This window comes from Scyliorhinus canicula, chromosome 12 (assembly GCF_902713615.1).
Source record: "Scyliorhinus canicula chromosome 12, sScyCan1.1, whole genome shotgun sequence".
Lineage (NCBI taxonomy): Eukaryota > Metazoa > Chordata > Chondrichthyes > Carcharhiniformes > Scyliorhinidae > Scyliorhinus > Scyliorhinus canicula.
Window position 1 is genome coordinate 147,286,484 of NC_052157.1, and position 25,168 is coordinate 147,311,651.

Here is a 25,168-nt window from a genome sequence, read left to right on the forward strand (position 1 = left end):
GTGAGGTGCTGGGGAAAGGTGGGGGTTGTTGGCGGTGAGGGGGTGCTGGGGAAGCGGGTGGTGGGGAAGGGGGTGGTGGCGGTGAGGGGGGTGTTGGGGGAGGGCGGTTGTGCTGGGGAGGGGATTGATGGGGGGTGCGTTGGGGAGGGGGGTGTACTAGGGGAGGGGTGAGTGCTGGGGAGTGGGGTGTTCGGGGTGCTGGGGAAGGAGGGGTGTGTGTGCTGGGGTGGCGTGTGCTGGGGAGGGGGTGCTGGGAGAGGGGGTGGTGGTGGTGGGGAAGGGGGTAGTGGCGGTGAGGGGGGTGTAGGGGAGGGCGGTTGTGCTGGGGGAGGGGATTGATGGAGTGTGCGTTGGGGAGGGGGGGTGTTGGGGAGGGGGGTGTACTAGGGGAGGGGTGAGTGCTGGGGAGTGGGGTGTTCGGGGTGCTGGGGATGGAGGGGTGTGTGTGCTAGGGGAGGTGGCGTGTGCTGGGGAAGGAGGTGTGTGCTGGGGAGGGGGGTGCTGGGGAAAGGGGTGGTGGTGGTGGGGGGGTGCGTTGGGGAGGGGTGGGTGCTGGGGAGTGGGGTGTTGGAAGGTTTGGGGTGAGGGGGTTTTGGGGATGGGGCGTGTTGGGGAGGGTGGTATTGGGGAGGGGATGCTGGGGAGGGGTGCTGGGGAGGGGGGGATGTTGGAGGCGGGAGGTGTTGTGGCTGGAGGTGTTGGGAAGGGGTATAGGGAAGGGTTGGGAGTTTGCGGGGAAGGGTGCGGGTCTGTGAGGAAGGGGGTGCTGGGGAAGGGGTGTGTGCTGGGGAAGGGTGGGGGTCTGCGGGGAAGGGGGATGCTGGGGAAGGATAGGGGTCTGCGGGGAAGTGGGTTGCTGGGAAGGAGGGGTTGGGGGTTGCTGGGAAGGGGGGGTTGGGGGTTGCTGGGAAGGGGGGTTGGGGGTTGCTGGGAAGGGGGGTTGCTCGGAAGGGGGGTTGGGGGTTGCTGGGAAGGGGGGTTGCTGGGAAGGGGGGTTGGGGGTTTCTGGGGGGGGGGTCTCTGAGGGGGGTTGGGGGTTGCTGGGGAGGGAGGGTTGGGGGTTGCTGGGGAGGGGGGGTTGGGGGTTGCTGGGGAGGGGGGTGGGGGTTGCTGGGGAGGGGGGGTTGGGGTTGCTGGGGAGGGGGGGTTGCTGGGCTGGGGGATTGGGGGTTGCTGGGGAGGGGGGGTTGGGGGTTGCTGGGGAGGGGGCGTTGGGGGTTGCTGGGGAGGGGGGATTGGGGGTTGCTGGGGAGGGGGGGTTTGGGGTTGCTGGGGAGGGGGGGGTTGGGGGTTGCTGGGGGGGGGGGGGTTGCTGGGGAGGGGGGGTTGGGGGTTGCTGGGGAGGGTGGGTTGGGGGTTGCTGGGGGGTGGGTTGGGGGTTGCTGGGGAGGGGGGGGTTGGGGTTGCTGGGGAGGGGGGTGGGGGTTGCTGGGGAGGGGGGTGGGGGTTGCTGGGGAGGTGGGGGTTGGGGGTTGCTGGGGAGGTGGGGGTTGCTGGGGAGGGGGGGTTGGGGGTTGCTGGGGAGGGTGGGTTGGGGGTTGCTGGGGGGTGGGTTGGGGGTTGCTGGGGAGAGGTGGGTTGGGGTTGCTGGGGAGGGGGGTGGGGGTTGCTGGGGAGGGGGGTGGGGGTTGCTGGGGAGGGGGGTTGGGGTTGCTGGGGAGGGGGGTTGCTGGGGAGGGGGGTTGCTGGGGAGGGTGGGTTGGGGGTTGCTGGGGAGGGTGGGTTGGGGGTTGCTGGGGAGGGTGGGTTGGGGGTTGCTGGGGAGGGTGGGTTGGGGTTGCTGGGGGGTGGGTTGGGGGTTGCTGGGGAGAGGTGGGTTGGGGTTGCTGGGGAGGGGGGGTGGGGGTTGCTGGGGAGGGGGGTGGGGGTTGCTGGGGAGGGGGGTGGGGGTTGCTGGGGAGGGGGGTGGGGTTGCTGGGGAGGGGGGTAGGGGTTGCTGGGGAGGGGGGGTGGGAGTTGCTGGGGAGGGGGGGGGTGGGGGTTGCTGGGGAGGGGGGTGGGGGTTGCTGGGGAGGGGGGGTGGGGGTTGCTGGGGAGGGGGGTTGCTGGGGAGGGGGTGTGGGGGTTGCTGGGGAGGGGGGGTGGGGGTTGCGGGGGGGTTGCTGGGGAGGGGGTCTTGGGGGTTGCTGGGGGGGTGGATTTTGCTGGGGAGGGGGTGGGGGTTGCTGGGGAGGGGGGTGGGGGTTGATGGGGGGGGTGGGGGTTGCTGGGGAGGGGAGGGTGGGGGTTGCTGGGGAGGGGAGGGTGGGGGTTGCTGGGGAGGGGGGTGGGGGTTGCTGGGGAGGGGGTGGGGGTTGCTGGGGAGGGGGGGGGGTGGGGGTTGCTGGGGAGGGGGGCTGGGGATTGCTGGGGAGGGGGGGTGGGGGTTGCTGGGGAGGAGGGGTGGGGGTTGATAGGGGGGTGGGGGTTGATAGGGGTGGGGGTTGCTGGGGAGGGGGGTGGGGGTTGCTGACGAGGGTGGGTTGGGGGTTGCTGGGGGGGTTGCTAGGGGTGGGGGTTGCTTGGGAGGGGGGTGGGGGGTTGCTGACGAGGGTGGGTTGGGGGTTGCTGGGGGGGGGGGGTTGCTGGGGGGGGGTTGCTTGGGAGGGGAGTGTGGGGTGCGCTGTGGAAAGTTCCTGATATGTTTAAGGGATAACTGTGCAAAGTGCACCGAGAGCCAGGGACGATGTCATTGGATGCTGGATGATCGCGGGAAGGTTAAGGTGCAATTGGCAAATCTGAGGCTGGGGCCAGAGATTGGAGCCGATATTTTGCTGCTTCTGATGAATTACGTTCCAGCGTTTCACAGAACTCCTGGATTCGAGCCAAACCTTCACCGAAAAACCCTTCAAAGTGACGAATGAGTGAAGGATGTGGGACTCAGAGGAATTCAAACCGGGTACAAGATCAAAAAATGTAACACATGGGAGTGTGGAAGCCAAGCTAAAGCGGCAGGAAGCTAACAGATCATCCCACACACACCTTTGCCGGGCTACAACTGTCACACAAAGTGCAAGTTTTCCCAAAGCAGCGAGTGGCGGGGGGGGGCATTTGGTTATGTTCTGTGCCGGAGCTTTCCCAGACCTGACAACAATGTTCTGGGAAAGTATCGCCACTGACAACCTTGTGAAAGATTTCCGGACGGGCCTCAGTTTCCTACTGGCCAAGATGTTTCCATAAAATACTGTTGTTTTGTAGACAAACGTATCTCAGTCAATCTGTGCACTGTAACGTTCCACAAACAGCACTGGGATGTATAACCTTGATGTTTTGTTTGGGGGCGTTGGTCATAAGGTAGCTGTCATTGAGGATCAGCTGACCAGATGGTTTCGGCTTGAAGGCAAAAAAAGGCAGCAGCTCCAACAATGTAGCACTCACCTCACCGAAGCTTCTGCCTGGACCATGTACTCAACCCCCCGGGGCTGACCTTCAGCTAGCCGGGCCTCAGTCGGTGGCATTCTGGCCTCTGAATCGCAAGACTCGAGGGGCTGGATTGTCCGTTTGGGAGACTATGTTCCCACGCCGGCGTGAAAACGGTGGTGTTTTACGCCAGGAAAGCTGGCGCATAATGGCCCCCGATTCCCTGCTGGTGGGGGTGCGGAGGCAGCTAAGAGCTCCCAGCTCTAGCTGCCGATATGGTCTGGAGCATAGCCGGGTCCGTGGCCACGCATGCGCACGGTGCAGGCCTGCAGTAGCCACACCGTGCTTCATGGTGGACACAGCCCGCGGACCCGGTCCGCAAAAATAGTTTCCCCCCTTCGGCTGGCTCGCTCGCCCCGGACCACCCACCCACAGTGCCCCCAGCCCCAAATAAAGCCTGCCCCCCTGCCCGCGGATCGGCCCTCCCCCGACTGTGGAGGTGCTGGGCTGAGTCCGCAGCCGCCACGCTGAGTTCCCGACGGGTGAGACCGTGAGAGACCCACGCCATCGGGATCTCGGCCGATCGGGGACGGAGCATCATGGTGCGGGCCTCAGGCAATGGCCTGAGGCCGTGGATACGGCGTGCAGCGTACTCCTAGAGTACGGCGCTTTTCAGGAGGCAAAGCATTGCGAAAGTGGCGCCGCCCCCGATTTTGACATCATCGGGGATTCTCCGCCCCGTCACCGAACATGATTTCAGCGTCGGGATCGAAAAATCCAGCCCAATGTCTTCCTTCCGGAATGTGAGGCTGATACTTTAGCGCCATACTGAAAGCACCATCAGGTGAGGCATGAAAGCAAGGCACCCCATCAGCCCTGGCAGGTAGATGTGAAAGCCCCCTTGGCAGAGCGGGCAACTTATCCCTCAATCAACATCGTTGGAAACCGATTGGTCATTATCATGTCATGGGATCTTGCTGTGCGAACATGCAATGCTGCATTTCCTTTATTACATCAGTGACGACGCTTCAAAACTTAATTGGCAGTAAAGCGCTTGAGAAGCCCAGTGGTAGTGAACGGTGTTCCATAAATGCAGGACTTACTTTCTTTCGTTGGCATGGCAAGGCTGGCACGCAATGAGATTTTAATTGTCACAGCGTCGCGGTCAATTCTATCCCAGCAACCTCCAGCTACAGCAGTGTCACACCTGTGCCATAACTCAGGCAGACCCGGCTTTACAACACATCTCACTCAACTTGAGCTGAGTTGATCAGGATGGCCTGTAGCTACTGTTGGAAGTACTAGCGAGGGAAGACTATCATCGTTTTCGGCAATGCTTTGAGGGGGCTCCTGATGGTTCGCGCCCCCCTTTTAACAAGAGCTTTAGGGATGTACCTGGGGCACCTAACACAGACTTTAGGAAACCTTTCTCTTTGGTCCACCACTCTTCCCTTTAACCCAAATCCTCCATCTTAAAATTCTGATGGCAACTGTGGCCAACTGGAGGCTTAAAAATTGCCCTATGGGAGAAGCAAGAGCCTTTGACTTAATGGCAAACCTTTCAAAATGTAGATTTTTCTGAATTAATTGAGGAGCTGTCATGTGTTTACGAGGTTATTCTGAGCAGATATGAACTCCCTCAACCCGCACCTATCTCCACCTCTATCAGTAACTTAATCCATCTCTCTCTCTCCCCGTCTCCTGTCTCTGTACACGACCTGTGTGCTGGGAGAGCATCACTATTGTGATTGGATTGTATGGGAGCTTACTGTCACTCAGGGTTTGACAGACTGCCGGTGTGACATACACGTCTCCAATGCTATCTTGTGTACTTTCCCACAACCGCACATGAGATAATCAGTTATATGTTATCGGTTTGCTAATTTATGCCAAGCCGCTACAGAATTGAGAAAAGCCAGCTGGCTCTCTGCAACTCCAAAGTTCCACTACACCACATACACCTCATAAATACACCAAATGTGCTCCTAATTTGATATTACATGCATCTATTCAAAAGAGGCACCATTGGGGACAATATTCTATTCAAGAGCACAGACCCCCAAGCCTGTAATGCCTGTCACACTATCTACTTACATCACAGATGCTATGTAAATGCAAACTGCTGCAAGTTCTTTCTCCATGTTTGAATGCCTTACCACAATGTTAATACTGCTGCATGTCACTAAAAGTCACGCAGCCAAGTTACTGCCATCCTGACAGCATATCTAGCGAAATGTAACCAAGTTAACATAGCACTGTCTGCATGAAAGAACATAGAACATACAGTGCAGAAGGAGGCCACTCGGCCCATCGAGTCTGCACTGACCTACCCAAGCCCTCACTTCCACCCTATCCCGGCAACCCAACAACCCCTCCCAACCCTTTTGGTCACTAAGGGCAATTTATCATGGCCAGTCCACCTAACCGGCACGTCTTTTGACTGTGGGAGGAAACCGGAGCACCCGGTGGAAACCCGTGCAGACACGAGGAGAACATGCAGACTCCGCAGACACGGGGAGAACGTGCAGACTCCGCAGACAGTGACCCAGCGGGGGGATCAAACCTGGGACCCTGGCGCTGTGAAGCCACAGTGCTATCCACTTGTGCTACCGTGCTGCCTAGAAAACTAGCAAACTTGAACCCCTCCCCACGTTTGTTTGCAGACACTTGGGTGCGATTCTTGCCAAAACTCATCACTGCAGGTGTCACCGTGGTGACTATGACCTATGTCTCTTCTAACAACTAAGAGACTCACCAAACACTTATTCCAATCCAGGGCGATGGTAACCCTTTCAATGTTGATACAAAATAATTATCAAGTTTGTGATTATAGGGCCCAACTGAATTGAAATGAAAATCGCTTACTGTCACAAGTAGGCTTCAACTGAAGTTACTGTGAAAAGCCCCTAGTCGCCACATTCCGGCGTCTGTTCGGGGAGGCTGGTACGGGAATTGAACCGTGCTGCTGGCCTGCTGACCCTCAACTGGCACCCCACTACACTGGCCTGCCTTCAAAGCCCTGGGCTAAACCAGCCCCTGGCCAAACATATAGTTGGTGAGCACAATCCTATGTTTGCAATGCACTTTTATATTGCACTTTGCACGGGCAATGTCACTTTCATAAGTTTACCCTCAACTGGCACCCCACTGCACTTACCACTGGCACTTAAGCAGTTAAGGAATTGGTACGGCAGGACTGGGATGAAAAGCAAAGTGTACCTTCTGATCTTTTCCTTTCGGGATCTGTGCAGTAACCCTATCAGTACCACAGCAGCTCGGAGGCCTGCTTTCTTTGAGGGTACCCTTTCGCTCTTTTCAGCCATGTCCGTGTCAGCGCGCTGGGCTGCTGCCTCAGTTTTTGACTTGGTCCTCCCAGCTGTCACCCTGGCCTGGAAACCAGTCTCTGGCTCCGGGTCCTGCCCCGGGGACTCCCGTTCCCCCGTCAGGTGATTTTGATGTGTTTGCTCCTCGCTCTCTCTTCCCCCAGCTCCAGTGACCTTCAAGTCACCTGGCTGGCTCGCCGGCAGCTGCAGCTGTTTGTCTCCGGCGTCCTGGGGTCGGCAGCCAGCAGAGGGGTTTGCCTATTGGGAGGCGGCGGTGTGATGTGTTCCCTTCCTCGGCGGGTTTAACTGTGTCCGCGGCCGCCACCGCTGTCAGCTGAAACATCCCTCAGCTCCTCAAAACACATTTGCTCCTGCAGGTGTATCCCGCCCTGATCCAGCTGCCCACCTCCTCCTCTCCCCACCCTCTCACAGGAGTTGTCACCATTTAAAAGGCTTCAGCGCACAAATTGTTCCACAGCTTCCGCGCTGGTCCATATGCCCCGGCTTACTCAGGCTCCAGGATTTTTCCCTACCTATGCCTCATATATACTTCCCGCCTGTGTGTGTGTGTTGTCATGACGACTTGACAACTGTGGAGGCTCCGCCCTCCCGTCTACCCCTTCCACTTGCTCGTAGCTCGGATCTGCTTCATTAATGCCAGTCGGAGGGTTAAAAAAGACGGTTCTCCTGTTTGTCAACATTTTGCAAGGCAAGGGGGGGGGGGGGGGGGGGGGGGGGGTCAAGGAAATCTGGGACTCTCCCTCACAAAAGCTGCTGGTGTCAGGGGAGAGGGCAGTGCCGGGGGAGCAGGGGTGCATTGACGGAAAGTTTCAGTAACTGAGATTGAAATGAAAATGAAATGAAAATCGCTTATTGTCAGGAGTAGGCTTCAATGAAGTTACTGTGAAAAGCCCCGAGTCGCCGCATTCTGGCGCCTGTCCGGGGAGGCTGGTACGGGAATCGAGCCGTGCTGCTGGCCTGCTTTAAAAGCCAGCGATTTAGCTCAGTGAGCTAAACCAGCCCCTTGCTGGGTGGTTTGTCAGAACATAGAAGATACAGTGCAGAAGGAGGCCACCTGGCCCATGGAGTCTGCACCGACCCACACTTCCACCCCATCCCCGCAACCCAATAATCCCTCCTAACCTTTTTGGTCACTAACGGCAATTTATCATGGCCAATCCACCTAACCTGCACTTTTTGGACTGCGGGAGGAAACCGGAGCACCCGGAGGAAACCCACAGCAAGTGCATGAAGGATTACAGTAACAAGGCAGGGTTACGGGACTGAGATACAGATAAGCCATCATCATACTGAATGATGGAGGCTTGAAGGGCTGAGTAACCTGCTCCTGCTCCTATTTTTGTTTTGGTTTTATAATTAGTGGGTCTGGATGGCCTGAACCTCTTTCTATCAGGCTGACAGATCAAAATAAAACCTTGGTGGCAGCACGGTGGCGCAGTGGGTTAGCCCTGCTGTCTCACGGCAGCGAGGTACTAGGTTCGATCCCGGCCCTGGGTCACGGTCCGTGTGGTGTTTGTACATTCTCCCCGTGTCTGCGTGGGTTTCGCCCCCACAACCCAAAGATGTGCAGGGTAGGTTGATTGGCCACGTTAAATTGCCCCTTAATTGGAAAAAATTAATTGGGCACGCTAACTTTACATTAAAAAAAACCTTGGGCTCTCACTATCAGTAACCAGAGACTGAAAAATCCTAATCACTGAAGCGGACAGAGAATTCAGAAAATTGAACAAAAATAGGAGGAGGGCAGCTCTCGGTAAAGGGTGAACTCGCAGCGAGCGCTGGCTGGCTAAATTGGAACTTTATAGCCACCAATTTGCTTTGTTTGCAAGGTGCTAAATTGGGTCATTAAAGATGGGGCTGGGCACCTGGTCCCAACCCAGTGATGCCCTGCCTAGCAGTGCACGTGCTCTTGTGCGGGGAGATGGTGAGCCGAGGGGCTCGAACTCTACTGTGACAACCCCCATGGCTAATAACCGGCTGACGTGTCATTGGCAAGGCTGGTAGGTGAAACGATGTGGCAGAAGGAACCAGAGGGTAGCCGGTGCCCAGGCTGACTGGCTCCCACAGAACCCTGAATCAGCCTCCTTCATGGGGAGGTACATGTGTGCGGATCCTGGAGAGGGGGTTACACAAAAATGCAGTGCCTGTAAGATTGACAACATAGATATGCAATCAAATGTTGCATACGGATCCGATACCGTGTAATTTGAACAGCTGATCCGCATAAAGGGATATTAACCCTGCGCATATTTGTAGTACCCAATTCCTTAACTGTTCTGGGCAGGTTCCAGTTATAATAACCTGGACACTAGTTTCAGCCTATCACTGAAGTTTCCATTGAGCTTCATAGTGGTGGCACCTCCACCTACACCTACTGGACCCTCCCTGCATTTATAACCCTATCTGTCTGAATCGATAATCCCCCCACACCAGCAAGCCTCTTCCCACCACGCCAAACCCCTCTCTTGATCTACAAAGCTGAGGCAATTGCAGGCCTGTCCTCAACATCTAGAAGTCCCTAATAACCTCTCCCTACACAGCCAACTGCACCACTGAACCTAACATTCCAGCCCCATCCCTCGTACCTAGTGGCCCTTCCCTCCCATTTCTATGAGTCCCTCCTCCGTGCCTATCTATAATAATCTTTACTGTCACAAGTAGGCTTACATTAACACTGCAATGAAGTTACCGTGAAAAGCCCCGGCCTAGCCACCACATTCTGGTGTCTGTTCGGGTACACGGAGGGAGAATTCAGAATGTCCAATCCACCTAACAGCACGTCCTTCGGGATTAGTGGGAGGAAACCGGAGCACCCAGATGAAACGCACACAGACACGGGGAGAACGTGCAGACTCCGCAGACAGTGACCCAAACTGGAAATCGAACCTGGGGCCCTGGCGCTATGAAACAACAGTGCTACCCACTATGTTACCGTGCCTATCTCTTGCACATGCAAGACCCTCTCTGCACCCACAAGCCCCAGGCCCATACTTACAAGTTCCTCTCTCCCCGCACCTTCAACCTTGTCTCCAGCACCCACCAGGCTGCTCCTTGCACTCTCAAGCTTCCTCTCTGCTCCCCCCCCCCCAAAAAAAAAACCCCTGGCTGCATCCCCAACACCTCCCCTTGGACCTACAGGGATTTCCCAGATGGAAAGCTCTGATGTCCGGCACTCAGTTATGATCCAGCGTTCGTGTCAGTGGAGTTATGTTTAATTCCAAACAGTTTGTGAAGAGGAGCGAAACCTCTTCACAGGATTTCGAGAGTTTGATGGTCAAATACTGAAAGTGGTCAAACAAGGCAGTTGGTCAAAACTGAGGCAATTCCCCCTTTAAAAAAAATTGTATCACTGATGCTCAGAAAGGAGATCAGGAGCTCTTTCTAAATCCGACATCAGGTTGAACACGATCAAATCCTCACACCCAAACTAACAGGAGCAATTCTGTAAAACGAGCTTGTACAGCTTTGCCGGGTAATGCAGCAGAGGGTTAAATTTTTGTCAAAATCGGTCTAGACTGGGCGGAGTTGCTTCTCTGGATGCTCTGAGAATGAGGAAGAAAAAGAGATGCTTGCGGTAGACTCCAGCACATTGATTCTAAAGACATTAAGACTGCAGAAAGACAAGGGTACCTGGTTACAGCAAAGCCAAAGTACCCTTGTCAAACCGGAATGTCCGGTGAGTGGAGTTTTCCTGTGAACATTAGGCCTTCCCGCCTGTCAGGTTTTGAGATTGAAAACTCAGCCAGGTGCAGAAGAAGGTGTCTGGTGTACGGAAATCGGAACGGGATGAAGACATCATTTCAGGCAAGTAATTTCTGGTCAAATCGACTCTGAACAGGATTAAAAACCAATCTGGAAGCCTGAAAAATCTCGATCCTGTCTCTCCTCTCTTAGGCACAGAGGAATTCACAAAGTTTTTTTCAAATTTAGAGAAGCCAATTATTTTTATTTTTCCAATTAAGGTGCAATTTAGCATAGCCAATCCACCTAAGCAGCACATCTTTGGGTTATGGGGGTGAAACCCATGCAGACATGGGGAGCATGGTGCAGCATGGTAGCATGGTGGTCAGCATAAATGCTTCGCGGCTCCAGGGTCCCAGGTTCGATTCCCGGCTGGGTCACTGTCTGTGTGGAGTCTGCACGTCCTCCCTGTGTGTGCGTGGGTTTCCTCCGGGTGCTCCAGTTTCCTCCCACAGTCCAAAGATGTGCGGGTTGGGTGGATTGGCCATGCTAGGTTGCCCGTAGTGTCCTAAAAAGTAAGGTTGAGGGGGGGTTGTTGGGTTACGGGTATAGGGTGGATACGTGGGTTTGAGTAGGTGATCATTGCTCGGCACAACATTGAGGGCCGAAGGGCCTGTTCTGTGCTGTACTGTTCTAAGGTTGTGCCATATTTGTTTTAAAAAAAAAGGCAGCAGGGTAGCATGGTGGTTAGCATAAATGCTTCACAGCTCCAGGGTCCCAGGTTCGATTCCCGGCTGTGTCACTGTCAGTGTGGAGTCTGCACGTCCTCCCCCTGTGTGCGTGGGTTTCCTCCGGGTGCTCCGGTTTCCTCCCACAGTCCAAAGATGTGCGGGTTAGGTGGATTGGCCATGCTAAATTGCCTGTAGTGTCCTAATAAAAGTAAGGTTGGGGGGGGGTTGTTGGGTTACAGGTATAGGGTGGATACGTGGGTTTGAGTAGGGTGATCATGGCTCGGCACAACATTGAGGGCCGAAGGGCCTGTTCTGTGCTGTACTGTTCTATGTTCTATGTTCTATGTGCAAACTTCGCACGGACAGTGACCCAGGACCGGGAATCGAACCTGGGTCCTCAGCCATGCAGTCCCAGTGCTAACCACTGCACCACATGCCGCCCTAGGAATTCGCAAAGTTAACCCCTTCTGCTGCCCTCCCAAACATTTCTGTACTGACCAGCGGATTAACCCTTTGTGTTCCATCACTGCAATGTTGCTACGGGACACCAACAATAGTTTCCATATATACCTGGCAAGATACTTCACAGGAACCATGGGCGAGATTCTCCCAAAACGGGAGAAATCGTAAAGCTGCCGTAAAACCCGGGCGGGTTTTACGGCAGCGCGCCCCTTCCCGACCGGGGACCGATTCTGGTCCCCGGTCGGGGCTAGCAGCCCGACGCCGTAGGCTCCGGCAAGACGGGCTTAACGAAAATCGTTAAGCCCGCTTGCTGGAGTTAGCGCCGGCTGATGCGTCATATGACGTCAGCCGCGCATGCGCAGTTTGGAATACTCCAACCCGCGCATGCGCGGGTGACGTCATCGCGTTTTTGCGCGAAACCCGCGCATGTGCGGGCCGGGTTGCCCCTCAGCCGCCCCGCGAATGGATACTGCGGGGCGGCGGAAGGACAAGTAGTGCGCGGGCATCGGGCCCGCTGCCCGCGATCGGTGCCCACCGATCGCGGGCCCATGGCACCCTTGGCACGGCCGTGGTACTGCCGTGCCAATCGGTGCCATGGTTATTAATAGCGAGTTTGTGACGCCGTTTTCACGAACGGCAAGACCAGGTGTGTTTGCCGTTCGTGAAAACGGCGTAAAGGGCTGGGACTTCGGCCCATCTAACAGCTGAGAATCGCTGCCGGCCGTAAAAAAACGGCGGCAGCGATTCGGGTCGGGACTTCGGGGGGGGGGGGGGGGGGGGAATAGCGGGAGGGCAGCAAAAATGTCGGGAAGGCCCTCCCGCTATTCTCCCACCCGTCGTGGGGGTCGGAGAATTTCGCCCCATAAGTCTGTAAGACGTAGGAGCAGAAATAGGCCATTCAGCCCATCGGGTCTGCCCCACCATTCAAAGAGCTCATGACTGATCTGAAATAATAATCCTCAACTCCACCTTCCCGCTTGATTCCCATAACACTTCGTTCTTTTATTGAGGCGTCTGTGACCAGGCTCAATCTCAACAGAGCTCTGGCCTTTTCTGGTTAGATGCGTGCGTTTCGCCCCCACAACCCCCCAAAATGTGCAAGTGCGGTGGATTGGCCATGCTAAATTGCCCCTTAATTGGAAAAAATGAATTGTGTACTCTAAATTAAAAAAAACAGATGAGGAGGAATTTCGTCAGCCAGAGGGTGGTGAATCTGTGGAACTCTTTGCTGCCGAAGACTGTGGAGGCCAAAGCACAGAGTGTCTTTAAGACAGAGACAGACGGGTTCTTGATTAATAAGGGGGTCAGGGGTTATGGGGAGAAGGCAGGAGAATGGGGATGAGAAAAATATCAGCCATGGTTGAATGGTGGAGCAGATTCGATGGGCCGAGTGGCCTAATTCTGTTCCTATGTCTTATAGTCTTATGAACTGAAAGAAAAGCTGGGGAATTCTGTCGAGTGCTGGAAAATAAAACAGACGGCCTCGTCGTTTATCTCATTGATACTTGCTGTATGCAAGTTCAAAGACACTCTCCCAGCGTGACAACAATGAATATATTTCAGAAGCACTTCATTGGCTGCAAAACCCTTTGGCACCTCCAGATGCCATCAAAGGTGCTACATAAATGCAAGTCCTCTCATTTTTCTTCCTTCAGTACCAGAAGAACTGAAGCTCCTCACGGACTCTCCAATTATTGTGTTTGACACACAAATATATCAGCAAACGTACCGTGAAGCTAACAGGGTGTATTAAGAAATGCAGGGGGTGTTCATTGGCAACATGGCATTTCAGTTCTTTTTATGCCGCACATGATTCCTGAGCTGAGAACTCACAAGCCAAGACTTACCAAGTCTAAGTTAGGACAGGGCGCAAAAATAAGTTCGGGGGGTGCAGTCGGAAGTTCGGCCATGGATTGTGGTTCTGAGTCAAAATTTCCTGAGCACAGGGGAGTGGAGTTTGTGTCGACGTAGAAGAGAAATCTTTGGAAGAGCTTCCGTTAATTTTTTAATTTGCACCGACAGCGAGTGAGACTCCTGCTTGCCAACCTGCATGTACTTGTAACAGATGTTGAGGCACCGGAGAAGGTATTAAAAAAACCCCTCCTAGAATGGTCCCAGAACTGAGCTTAGAGCTAACAAGAAGCACTGAACAGGCTGGAGAGAAGATGGAGGCGCGATCCGATACAGTCCTCTCCAAATTATGAAAGGGTCGACAAAGATATTTCCACTCATCGAGGGGACCAGAATTGGGGGCCATATATATACGATAATCACTGATAAATTGAATAGGAAATTCAGGACAAGCCTTTTTATCCAGATCGTGGTTAGAAGGGGCTGGTTTAGCTCACTCGGCTAAATCGCTGGCTTTTAAAGCAGACCAAGCAAGTCAGCAGCCAGCAAGCCAGCAGCACGGTTCGATTCCCGTACCAGCCTCCCCAGACAGGTGCCGGAATGTGGTGACTAGGGGCTTTTCACAGTAACTTAATTGAAGCCTACTCGTGACAATAAGCGATTTTCATTTCATTTCATATGAAACTCATTCCTACAAGAAGTAGTTGAGGTGAACAGTTTACATGCAATTAAGGGTTTTCTAGGTTTTATGAATAGGGGCATTGAGTAATTTAGTAAGGTTTAATAAGGAGACCATGCTGAACTTGTATTAGACACTAGTTAGGCCTCATCTGGAGTCCTGCATCTCTTCTGGGCGCCATACTTGAGGAAGGAAGTGGAGGTATTGGAGAGATTTACAAGAATGATTCCAGAGATAAACGACTGTAGCTATGGTGAGAGGTTGGGTCTGGGTAGATGTAGATGGGGGGGGGGGAGTCACCAGGACCAGGTGTCACAGCCTAAGGATACGGCATAAGCCATTAAAGAATGAGATGAGGAGAAATGTCTTCACCAAGAGATTGTCGAACCTGTGGAATTCGCTAACCACAGAAAGCAGTTGAGGCTAAAACGTTGCATTCTTTCATGAAGGAGTTAGATAGGGCAGCACGGTGGCGCAGTGGGTTAGCCCTGCTGCCTCACGGCACTGAGGTCCCAGGTTCAATCCCGGCTCTGGGTCACTGACCGTGTGGAGTTTGCACATTCTCTCCGTGTTTGCGTGGGTTTCACTCCCACAACCCAAAGATGTGCAAAGTAGGTGGATTGGCCACGCTAAATTGCCCCTTAATTGGAAAAAATGAATTGGGTACTCTAAATTTAAAAGAAAAAAAAATGAAGGAGTTAGATATAGTTCTTGGGGCTAAAGGGATGAAAGGATATGGGGGGGGGGGGGGGAAGCGGGACCAGGTCACTGAGTTGGGTGATCAGCCGTGATCATAATGAATGGTGGTGCAGGCTCGAAGGGCTGAATGGCCTAAACCCCATTGAATTTAGAATTTACAGTGCAGAAGGAGGCCATCGAGTCTGCACCGGCCCTTGGAAAGAGCACTCTACCTAAGCCCACACCTCCACCCTATCCCTAACCCCAGCTAACCTTTTTTGGGCACTAAGGGCAATTTATCACGGTCAATCCACCTAACCTGCACATCTTTGGACTGTGGGAGGAAACCGGAGCACCCGGAGGAAACCCACGCAGACACGGGGAAAACGTGCAGACTCCGCACAGACAGTAACCCAAGCCGGGAATCGATCCTGGGACCCTGGAGCTGTGTAGCAACAGTGCTAACCATTGTGCTACCGGGCCGCACTGCACCTAGTTTCTCTGTTTCTATGTTTTCCTTAGAGAAAAAAAAGCTGAGAGGACAATTGATAGAGGTATTCAGGATCCTGTGGAGTATGGACTGGGTAATCAGTGAGAAGCTATTATCTCAAGAGTACACCAAGAACTAGAGGACACAGATTCAAAATAATGGGCAGAAGGAGTAGAAGTGATGAGAGGAAACAGTTTTTGACTCAGAGTGTGTCTGGAGACTGGAACACACATCCTGAGAGGATTATGGAGGGAGGTTCGATCGAGATATTGCTGTCTGAAAAGGGATAAGGCAGGGGAGTGGGATTAGGTAGAATGGTCTTTCAGAGAGCCAGTACAGACCGAACAGGCCGAATGGCCTCCTTTTGTACAGCAGTGATTCTGTGAAGGGGAAGCCAGCTACACGCATGAAGTGGAAAGGAATAGAAGGGTAATAAAAGGAAAAATACTGTGGATGCTGGAAATCGGAAATAACAACAGAAAATGCTGGAAAAACTCGGCAGGTCTGGCACCATCTGTGAGGAAAGAAACAGAATCAATGGGCGCGATTTACCAGACTTATCCCAGACGATGGTCAGCCTGTGGCCAGGCTGGCATTCTGGCACCGCTGGTGCCAACCAGACACCCTGTCATTCCCACCAGGGTGCCAGCCTGGCACTGCCAGGGTGTCCAGGTGACTCTGCCAGGCTGGCAGAGGCACTGCCAGGGTGCCAGGCTGGTAATGCCAAGATGGCATTTTGCCCGCATTGTGGATCGGGCCCAGAGGTGCCCTGCCGGTATGCGATTGGATGCCTGGGGGCTCGACGACTCCCCTCCCAACAGGTGAGTTGGGACGTTGGTCCGGGGGGGGGGGGGGGGGGGGGGGGGGGGGGTGGTCGGGAAATCGGGACGCCATTTAAAAATGGAATCCTGATCTTTTCCTGCACTGAGGTGCTCCGCTCATCAGAGCTCCAAAGCTGCCAAGACCCTTGGGACACACCGGCTCGGAGTTGCCGGTCGGTGCTGCGTGTGTCCGACGGAATAACGCCAAGGGAGGCCTGGGCGGGCATTCCCCCACTGGGGGCTGTGAAAAAAACAGGGTGCCGTTCAATAGCAGGGTCGTTACCGCTGGAAACCACCCCTCGGTTCCCGCCCAGAACGGACCCGGGTTTTTAAAAATCTGATCAAACATTTCAAGTCATATGGAGTTGGAACATTAACTCTGTTTTTCTCTCTCCACAGATGCTGCCAGACTTGCTGAATTTTGAGAGCATATTTTGTTTTTACTTTGGAATGGAAGAATATGTTGGTTCAATAAAGAGGCTGAGAGGGAGCTCATTTGCAACATAAACACCAGCGAGGCACTTATGGGCTAAATGGAATGTTTCTGTCGTGTTAACACGACATAATGATGCATGTTATTTGAGGACGTTAATAACTGAAGTCCTTTCTGCATGAAACTGAGAAAGAAAAGGTATCTAGAGCTTCTCGGATCCTCTTTGTTTTACATATTTGCAGAGGACCCAGTCTTAAGTGAGCATCTGGTGAGCCAGATTTACCACTTTGTAGCCTTTGACCTTATTATTATGGGCCAGGGTTCAGAGAACACCAAAGTATATCATGGAGTTCACCTGACTCACAACTTTAAATAGATTTTGGTTATGGGGAGCACAGGGCCCACTTTACAGGTGTGATGCAACAGAGAGCTAAAGTATGTTTTAAACAAAACAATGTTTATTCTATGAGTCCAGTTAACATTTTATAAACACACAGTAAACAGTTTATCAACTACCAATCCTGACCACCCCCCAAAAAGATACAATACTCTATAGATAACCCTTAATAACTTTCCAAACAACATCCATAAGTTAAGCCCTTTTAAAATAAAGACAGCAGGTTTAGATTATCTACAAAAACAGGTATTCTATCAAGTGATAGAACATATAGAACATACAGTGCAGAAGGAGGCCATTCAACCCCTCAAGTCTGCACCGACCCACCCAAGCCCTCATTTCCACCCTATCCCCGTAACCCAATAACCCCTCCTAACCTTTTTAGACACTAAGGGCAATTTATCAAGGCCAATGCACCTAACCTGCACGTCTTTGGTCGGTGGGAGGAAACTGGAGCACCCAGAGGAAACCCACGCAGACACGGGGAGAACGTGCAGACTCCACACAGACAGTGACCCAGCGGGGAATCGAACCTGGGACCCTGGCGCTGTGAAGCCACAGTGCTATCCACTTGTGCTACCATGCTGACCGATCTTTAGATTGCAGAGAGAGAGAGATCATAACATCTTCTTGCTGTGAATGCAGCCCTTCACCTCTGAAAATGAAACCAAAAAACACTCTGCAGCTGCCAGCTCAAAACGAAAGTGAAAGACCGACAGACAGCCCAGCTCCATCTACACACTGACATCACTGCGGCCATTTGATCAAACACACTTTTCTTAAAGGGACTCTCTCATGACATTATGAAGGAGCTGTGCTCCGAAAGCTAGTGATTTGAAACAAATCTGTTGGACTTTAACCTGGTGTTGTCAGACTTCTGACTGGGCTCACCCCAGTCCAAAGCCGGCAATTTCCACATCATAGCCTTTGATCAACAGCAACAGAACCAGTCCCTTGTCAAGGTTTCATTTTGCCGTTGGTCCTGTTTTGTCGAGTTAGATAGTCCAGTACTCTATAGAGGTCCAGGTTCTTTCGTTGTGGGTTGCATGGGTGTCTGCCAATGAGATTTTGGATTGGATCTAACAGTCCCACCAATAGTGGGACGCTGGCAGGAGGGGGGAACTTAATTTGGCGTGAGGCCAAAAATTGGTTTCCCGGTGATGGGATAAACCTGTTCTCAAGACTTTAAAGGTAGATCGAGCATCCCGACGATCAATGTCAGGAAGCCCTTCTGCATGCCTCAGCACCTCATTCATGCTCAGCGAAAGGCCGCCTTGCCAGAATGAAGTCCAACCCTCCCCACTAGCGAGAAATTAGAATGTTCACTTTAACGACCGAACATAAGCAGCGTGCACATGTCGAGGCCGACTTCTTTGATTAATGGCGAGTTGCGGCTGCATTGTCGCCTTTGGGGAGGGTCTGTAAGTACCAGTCTAAGCTGGAGACTGGTTGGTATCAGTGCACGTTGCGTGGAGGATGACCAAGGATGGGAGGAAGGGTCAGCAGGAAAGGGTGGAGCAGTAGCCAGTCAAAAGTGGACCCGATTGGGCTGCACGGTGGCGCAGTGGATAGCCGAGGTCCCAGGTTTCTTCCCGGCTCTGGGTCACTGTCCGTGTGGAGTTTGCACATTCTCCCCGTGTTTGCGTGGGTTTCACCCCCACAACCCAAAGATGTGCAGGGTGGGTGGATTGGCTATGCTAAATTGCCCCTTGACTGGAAAAAAATGAATTGGACACTCTAAATTAATTATTTTTAAAAGTGGACCCGATAATGGCCACCTTGATCAGGTCCAGGAGCGGCCTTACAAGGAGGTCCTCCTCCTGTCCCACTCCCCTCCGCACCAGATTTATGGATAAACAATAATCACCAAATTAAACAAAAATGACAGAGATGAAGCACCTGTGACTAAAATAAAATGTCAGTTGGATACTTACTCAATCAAACCAAAATGTAATTACCGGGGGGGTGATCACAGCACCAGGGTCCCAGGTTCGATTCCCAGCTTAGCTCACTGTCTGTGTGGAGCCTGCAGTTTCTCTCCGTGTCTGTCAGGGTTTCCTCCGGTTTCCTCCCACAAGTCCCGAAAGACATGCATCGGGATTCTCCGATCCCCCGCCGGGTCGGAAAATCCTCGGATTGGGGGCGTGCGAATCCCGCCACGCTGATCCGACGCCAGGTGTCGTATTCACCGGCGCCGGTTTTCGGGCGGGGGGCGGGGTTCACGCCATGCCAGTCGGGGGCCATTGGCAGCGGCCCCTCCGATGGGCCGAGCAGCCGTCCGTTTCTGGCCAGTCCCGCCGGCGTGGATTAGACATGGTCCCACACGGTGGGACCTGGAAGGTAAGTCGACCGGGGTGGTCCTCGGGGGGTGAGGGGAGGGGGGGGGGAAACGGGGGGACCGACCCGGGTGGGGGGCCCCCACGGTGGCCTGGCCTGCGAATGGGGCCTACCGATCTGCGGGTGGGCCTGTGCCATGGGGGCACTCTTCCTTCCGCGCGGCCCCTGTAGCGCTCCGCCATGGCCAGCGTGGAGAAGACAACCACCTGCGCATGTGCCAGAATACGCCGGCCGGTCTGCGCATGCGCGGAACCATGGCAGCGGTTCCACGCATGCACGAAATCACGCCGACCCTTCGGCGCATGCGCTAACTCGTGCAGTCCCTCCGGCGCTGGCTGGCACGGCGCCAACCCCTCTGGCGTCCACCTAGCCCCCGAAAGTGCAGAGGATTCCGCACTTTCAGGGGCTGTTGATGCCGGAGTGGTTGGTGCCGGTTTTCCCGCCAGCCTGGGGACTTAGTTCCCGGACAGGAGAATCCCGCCCATGCTGTTGGGTAATTTGGACATTCTGAATTCTCCCTCTGTGTACCCGAACAGGCGCCAGAATGTGGCGACGGGGGCGCTTTTCACTGTAACTTCATTGTAGTGTTAATATAAGTCTACTTGTGACAATAAAGATTATTATAATGCCCTCAGTCCCCCATGGTGCCCACCGGTCACTGAAATATCCTCTATTTATATGTGTTGAAAGACAAACAATACCCATTACCTGTTTCTCTTAACCTCACAATGTAATTGACATTAACACACCGTAACAATGTAATTGATAAGACGTTGACACCGTTAACAATGAAATGGAATGGTATGTAAAGTGGAAACATCATTTAAAATTTTTTTTAGAGTACCCAATTCATTTTTTCCAATTAAGGGGCAATTTAGCGGGGCCCATCCACCTAGCCTGCACATCTTTGGGTTGTGGGGGCAAAAGCCACGCAAACACGGGGAGAATGTGCAAACTCCACACAGACAGTGACCCAGAGCCGGGATCGAACCTGGGACCTCAGCGCAGTGAGGCTGCAGGGCTAACCCACTGCACCACCGTGCTGCCCTGTGAAGTGGAAACACCATGATTGGTGTCAATGCTGTTTTAGGGTTAGGATTAGCCCATTGTGGAGTGGAGTCTGACTTGACTCCACATCTGGATCAGGTTGTTCTTGACTTGGGGAGTGCTTGACCGTTGAGCAAGAAGTGGGACAGCATGTTCTCCCCATACCCTCCCTTCTGACTGACCCGTCTGTAAAGGCAGTAAAAATGGTGGTGCTAAAGCAGTTTGAGGTGGAAGGGACGAGCTTCTTTATCCCTTTTATTTCTGATTTTGGCAGCGATATCTTTCCACCTGCTGTAGTATAAAGCAGCAGGGCTGGATCTACCAGATGCTCAAACCCGAAGCTGATCTGATTATCACCACAACTAAGCAGAAGGTTGCAAGGATATTATTCCAGGCCCATCTCCAGAGTTATTTCATCAGAATTCATAACCATTTCTGACATAGTAAATGGAATTAAACCCGATGCTTCCTATTAAACTGCAGGTGTTTTGATAACAAGAAAAATGATATTAATAAAACCACTGCCATAGAGACTGTTGATTTCCCAATAAACTGCTCGGCACTGACGTCACCTCAGCACATGCTGAGCTGGGGAGAACTATTATGCCGATGTCTCTTTGAAAGTACATTTTTTAAAAAGTTCAATGGTGACTTTTCTTGTGTTTTTCACAATGGCTTAACAACGGTTCACAAAATGGACTGATCGCAGGAGATGGGGATGTAGAACAGTCTGTGCTCATACTGAAGGTGCAAATTCATTAAAACAGATGATAAAAGAGATATTTCTTGCAATCATTTAAACGAGAGACCGTTCCTGTAAAATATCTGCCAAGATTGAAGCACTGCTTAAAGCTGTTGAGTGTCATTTTTCACTGTACGATGTTCATAATCCCAGCAGCCCAACACCCAATTAAGATTTTTTTTATGATTTGTTCAGTGGCTTTGCTGTGTTCTAGATCATTGTTAGTCAGACTAAATGGTTTGTCTTTCAGCCATGTTTGTTTGCATGAACGTTGAGGGAGGTGAAAACAAACAATGTTAAAGGCGGATTACCTATGCAGCAAGTAATATCAACAAGGTTTACTGTGACAGCATTGCTCATTAATATCAATGGCCTTGGGTGTGACAGCATTATCTATTGATTTTTCTTGATGGGGAGTGTGACATTTTCCGAGCATTCGATAAAAGCACAGGAGCAAGCTGTTCGCCCCTTTGAATCTGCTGCGCCACTCAATGCGACGTGGCTGATGTTCTGCCTTAATTTCACCTCCCCGAACCATCCCCACATTCCTTAATTCATTTAGTTTTCAAAAATCTAGCGATATCTGTCTTGAATATATTCTATGATTGAGGTATCCACAGCTCCCTGGGTCAGGCACTTTCAAAGATTTGCAACCTTTCCAGTGAAGAGATGTTTGTGAATTTGAATTTGTGAGCGTGTGCTTGTATGAGAGTGTGTAAGTGTGTGCGCATGCATGTGTGTGTGTGTATTCATGTGTGTATGTCCGAGTGTGTGTATCTGAGTGTGTGTGTGAGTCCGTGAGTGTGTGTGTGTGTGTGCGCGAGTGTGTGTGTCTGTGAGCGTGTGTGTGTCTGTGAGCGTGTGTGCGAGTGTGTGGCTGAGTGTGTGTGAGTACGTGAGTGTGTGTGTGCGAGTGTGAGAGTCCGTGAGTGTGTGTGTGAGTCCGTGAGTGTGTGTGTGTGCGAGACAGTGTGTGTTTTGTGAGCGTGTGTGTCTGACTGTGTGTGAGTATGTGAGTGTGTGTGGGGGAGTGAGTGTGTGTGTGTGTCTGTGAGCGTGTGTGCGAGTGTGTGTGGCTGAGTGTGTGTGAGTACATGAGTGTGTGTGTGCGAGTGAGTGTCTGTGTTTTGTGAGCGTGTGTGTCTGACTGTGTGTGAGTATGTGAGTGTGTGTGTGGGAGTGAGTGTGTGTGTGTCTGTGAGCGTGTGTGCGAGTGTGTGTGGCTGAGTGTGTGTGAGTACATGAGTGTGAGTGTGTGTATATGAGTGTGTGTGTGAGTGAGAGTGTGTGTGAGTCTGTGTGTGAGTGCGTGCTTGTGTGTGTGTGTGATTGTGTGTATATGAGTGTGTGTGTGAGTGAGAGTGTGTGTGCGTGTGAGTCTGTGTGTGAGTGCGTGCTTGTGTGTGTGTGTGATTGTGAAGCTTCTGGTGCAGGGGCCCTCTGGTTTAAAGGTACTCAGTGAAGGCATCAGGAAGTGGGGAGGGGGGAACACAGTACTGGAAGAAAGCCCTGGCTGTTGTATGAGACCCCATCCCTAATTCGACACCTTGGGTGAGTGTAGTACCAACAGTAGCCACTGCCACCCCAATGGCTCTGTTGAGTACAGGAGAACTGACTCTCATTGGGTCAGCTGCTCTTGTGGGGTTGTCTGGCCTGACAAGTTCCTGACTGGCACAAGATGTGGCAGGCCATCCTGAAAAGAGGTGATGTGGGCGTCTTGCCATCTCTTTAATGGGTGGCCAAGTTGTCTCCACAAGATTCCGGCCCTGGAAAGAGGTACAGGAGGATGTCCAGTACCTAAGGACTGTTTGCCAACAAATGTTGTGAGAGTAGGAACAGAATTGGAACAATGATTGTGAGGTAGAAACATACATTAAGCCAGAGGAATTTCATTCCATCAGTGTTTCTGCAAGATAGGTTTGACTGGCAAAAGAGGCAAATATTGCAGTCTGAGCTCCAGGTACAACAAGGTGCCTCTATGTAAAGGTCTGATCCCATTTCCATATTTTATTGGCAACATGGGTACATTTCCCACATAGTGTTTGGGAGCAGCAGGGCCGCATTATCAAGCATCAGTAAATGGTCGCTGGCTGCCTGTTATGTGTCAGGGTGAGATGCCTGGGTTGGGCGGGAAGCAGTGAAGTAAAGGGAGGGGATGTCGAATATTTTTTAAAAAGCGTAATACATATTTTGGTAACATCTTCCTCAGTGCCTGTTCCAAGTGGGCAACGCTCAACTTGAGCTGCTCAGAGCTCCTACGTATGAGAAGGCAGCAGCCTCATTGACATGGGAGGGGGTGTCTTGTGAACTTGCCGCACAGCTGAATCTCCATCACAGTCCTTTGTGCCATGGGTGGGACCTGTGTGCTTGCCACCCAAATGGGACATGTAGGGCAGAAGCCAGGCATCGGCGCCCAATCTTTTGAGGGGAATGTTTGGTCAACTCTATCTCCTGTGTTCACTACTCCTCAAAGTTAGAAACTCCTCTTTTGCCACATGCGCCAACCAGGTTCTCAAAATGCACACGTGACAATTATCCCATAGTGGGTAGATTTGAGTGACAGGTAGATATGAGATCAAATCCACCTACAGAGGTTGTGCTGTAATATTCACTATAAAAACAGATACGCATAACCTGGAGTATTGCATTCAGTTTCAGCACCTACTAAAAATGGATCATATATTACTGGGCTGGCTGCTTTCTCTACAAACTCAGAATCCAAGTTACAAGAACGATTTTGGTCCCAGTTTGGGCTAGGCGAATGAAATGGATACCTTGGGCGGGGTTCTCCGTTCTCCGACACCGATTTCGTGATTGGCGATCGGGCGGAGAATCCCCTTTTACGATGGAATCGGAGGCGGCGCCTGCTTTTGCATGGTCCGCCCCCTCCAAAGTGGCATCATCGAGGAGCGCGGCGCACGCCGTGTCGTACGGCGCGACCGCTGCAGGTTGTCGTCGTGCGTGTGCGCGGCCACGGACCCGGCAATTCACTGGCCCTTTCTGTCGAGGAGGCCGGGCGTTTTACATGGCGCGGCTGCGAGCCCCTCGCCAGTCAGAGGATTGGTGCTGGCGTGGCGCCAGTTTTTCCCACGTAAAACGGCACAGATCCTCCGGACGTAGCCTCCAAATCGGAGAACCCAGTCCCTTATGTCTATGATTCAGCTGTAAGAGGCTTTGTGGCACATTAAATATAAATGGTTCTTCTGACAGCACCCTGCTCTCTGAATCAGGAGACGTGGGGACCCACTCCAGACACTTGAGCTCTAAATCTCGACAAACACTCCACTGCAGCACTGAGGGAGTGCTGCACCGTTGAAGGTTCAGATGAGACATTAAACTGAGGCCCTCTCAGGCGGAAGTCAAAGATTATTTAGAAGAGCAGGGGGATTCTCCGCAGCATCCTGGCCAATAGTTATCCCACGATCGGCATCAGAAAAATTATTATCTGATCATTATCGCATCGACTTCGCTGTGTGAAAGTTGGCTGCCAACTTTCCCATCATACGACAGTAACCACACTTCGAAAGGACTTCGTTGTGAAGCACTTAAGTGACGTTCTGAGCTCTTGAAAGGCTCCATGTGAACGCAAATTCTTTATTTTTAGCCTGACAATTTACACTCTGCAGTGTTACTCTCCTGCCCCTCCCCCTCGCCCAATAAATATTCATTTGCTGTTCTGTTCGCAACCCAGAATGGTAACGGGGAAAACTCAAAGATAGAGGTGGTATATTAGTGCATCAGCCATCGCTAGCCCAGAGCAAGAAGCTGCCAGCTCAACACTGTGAAACCAACACTTTCCCAGTCAGCCCAGATTAAACTAGAATTCCATTCCTCAGCTACAAAGGAGCCCAAACCAAGGAATCAGCACCGAAAGGAGCTGCAATCATTAGCTGGTCTCTATTTCTATGAAAGATACAGTGTACCTTGTATTTTTATAGTACTTTACAGTGAGATGTGGCACAGGGAACAGCATAGAATTTAAAGCACAGAAACTGGCCATTCAGCCCATTGGTCTATCCTGATGTTTATGCTCCACCCGAGCCTCCATCCACCCCTGTTCATCTAACCCTATTAGCATGTCCTTCAATTCCTTTCCCCCTCATCTACTTATCTAGATTCCCCATGAATGCGTCAAT

General features: G+C 52.5%; 1 protein-coding gene across 11 annotated transcripts in view; it reads right to left on the reverse strand.

Moving 5' to 3' along the window:
• The window catches only part of rap1gap2a (RAP1 GTPase activating protein 2a), a 499,188-nt gene that overhangs the window by 168,928 nt on the left and 305,092 nt on the right, over positions 1-25,168 (reverse strand). For 2 of the 11 annotated variants that reach the window (XM_038814448.1, XM_038814442.1), the window contains exon 1: positions 6,559-7,176. The exons of the other annotated variants lie outside the window; for them this stretch is intronic. In XM_038814448.1, the coding sequence (XP_038670376.1) occupies positions 6,559-6,662 (104 nt within the window). In that variant the 5' untranslated portion in view covers positions 6,663-7,176. Of the gene's footprint in view, positions 1-6,558; positions 7,177-25,168 lie in introns of those variants that run through there. 11 annotated transcript variants of the gene reach the window in all.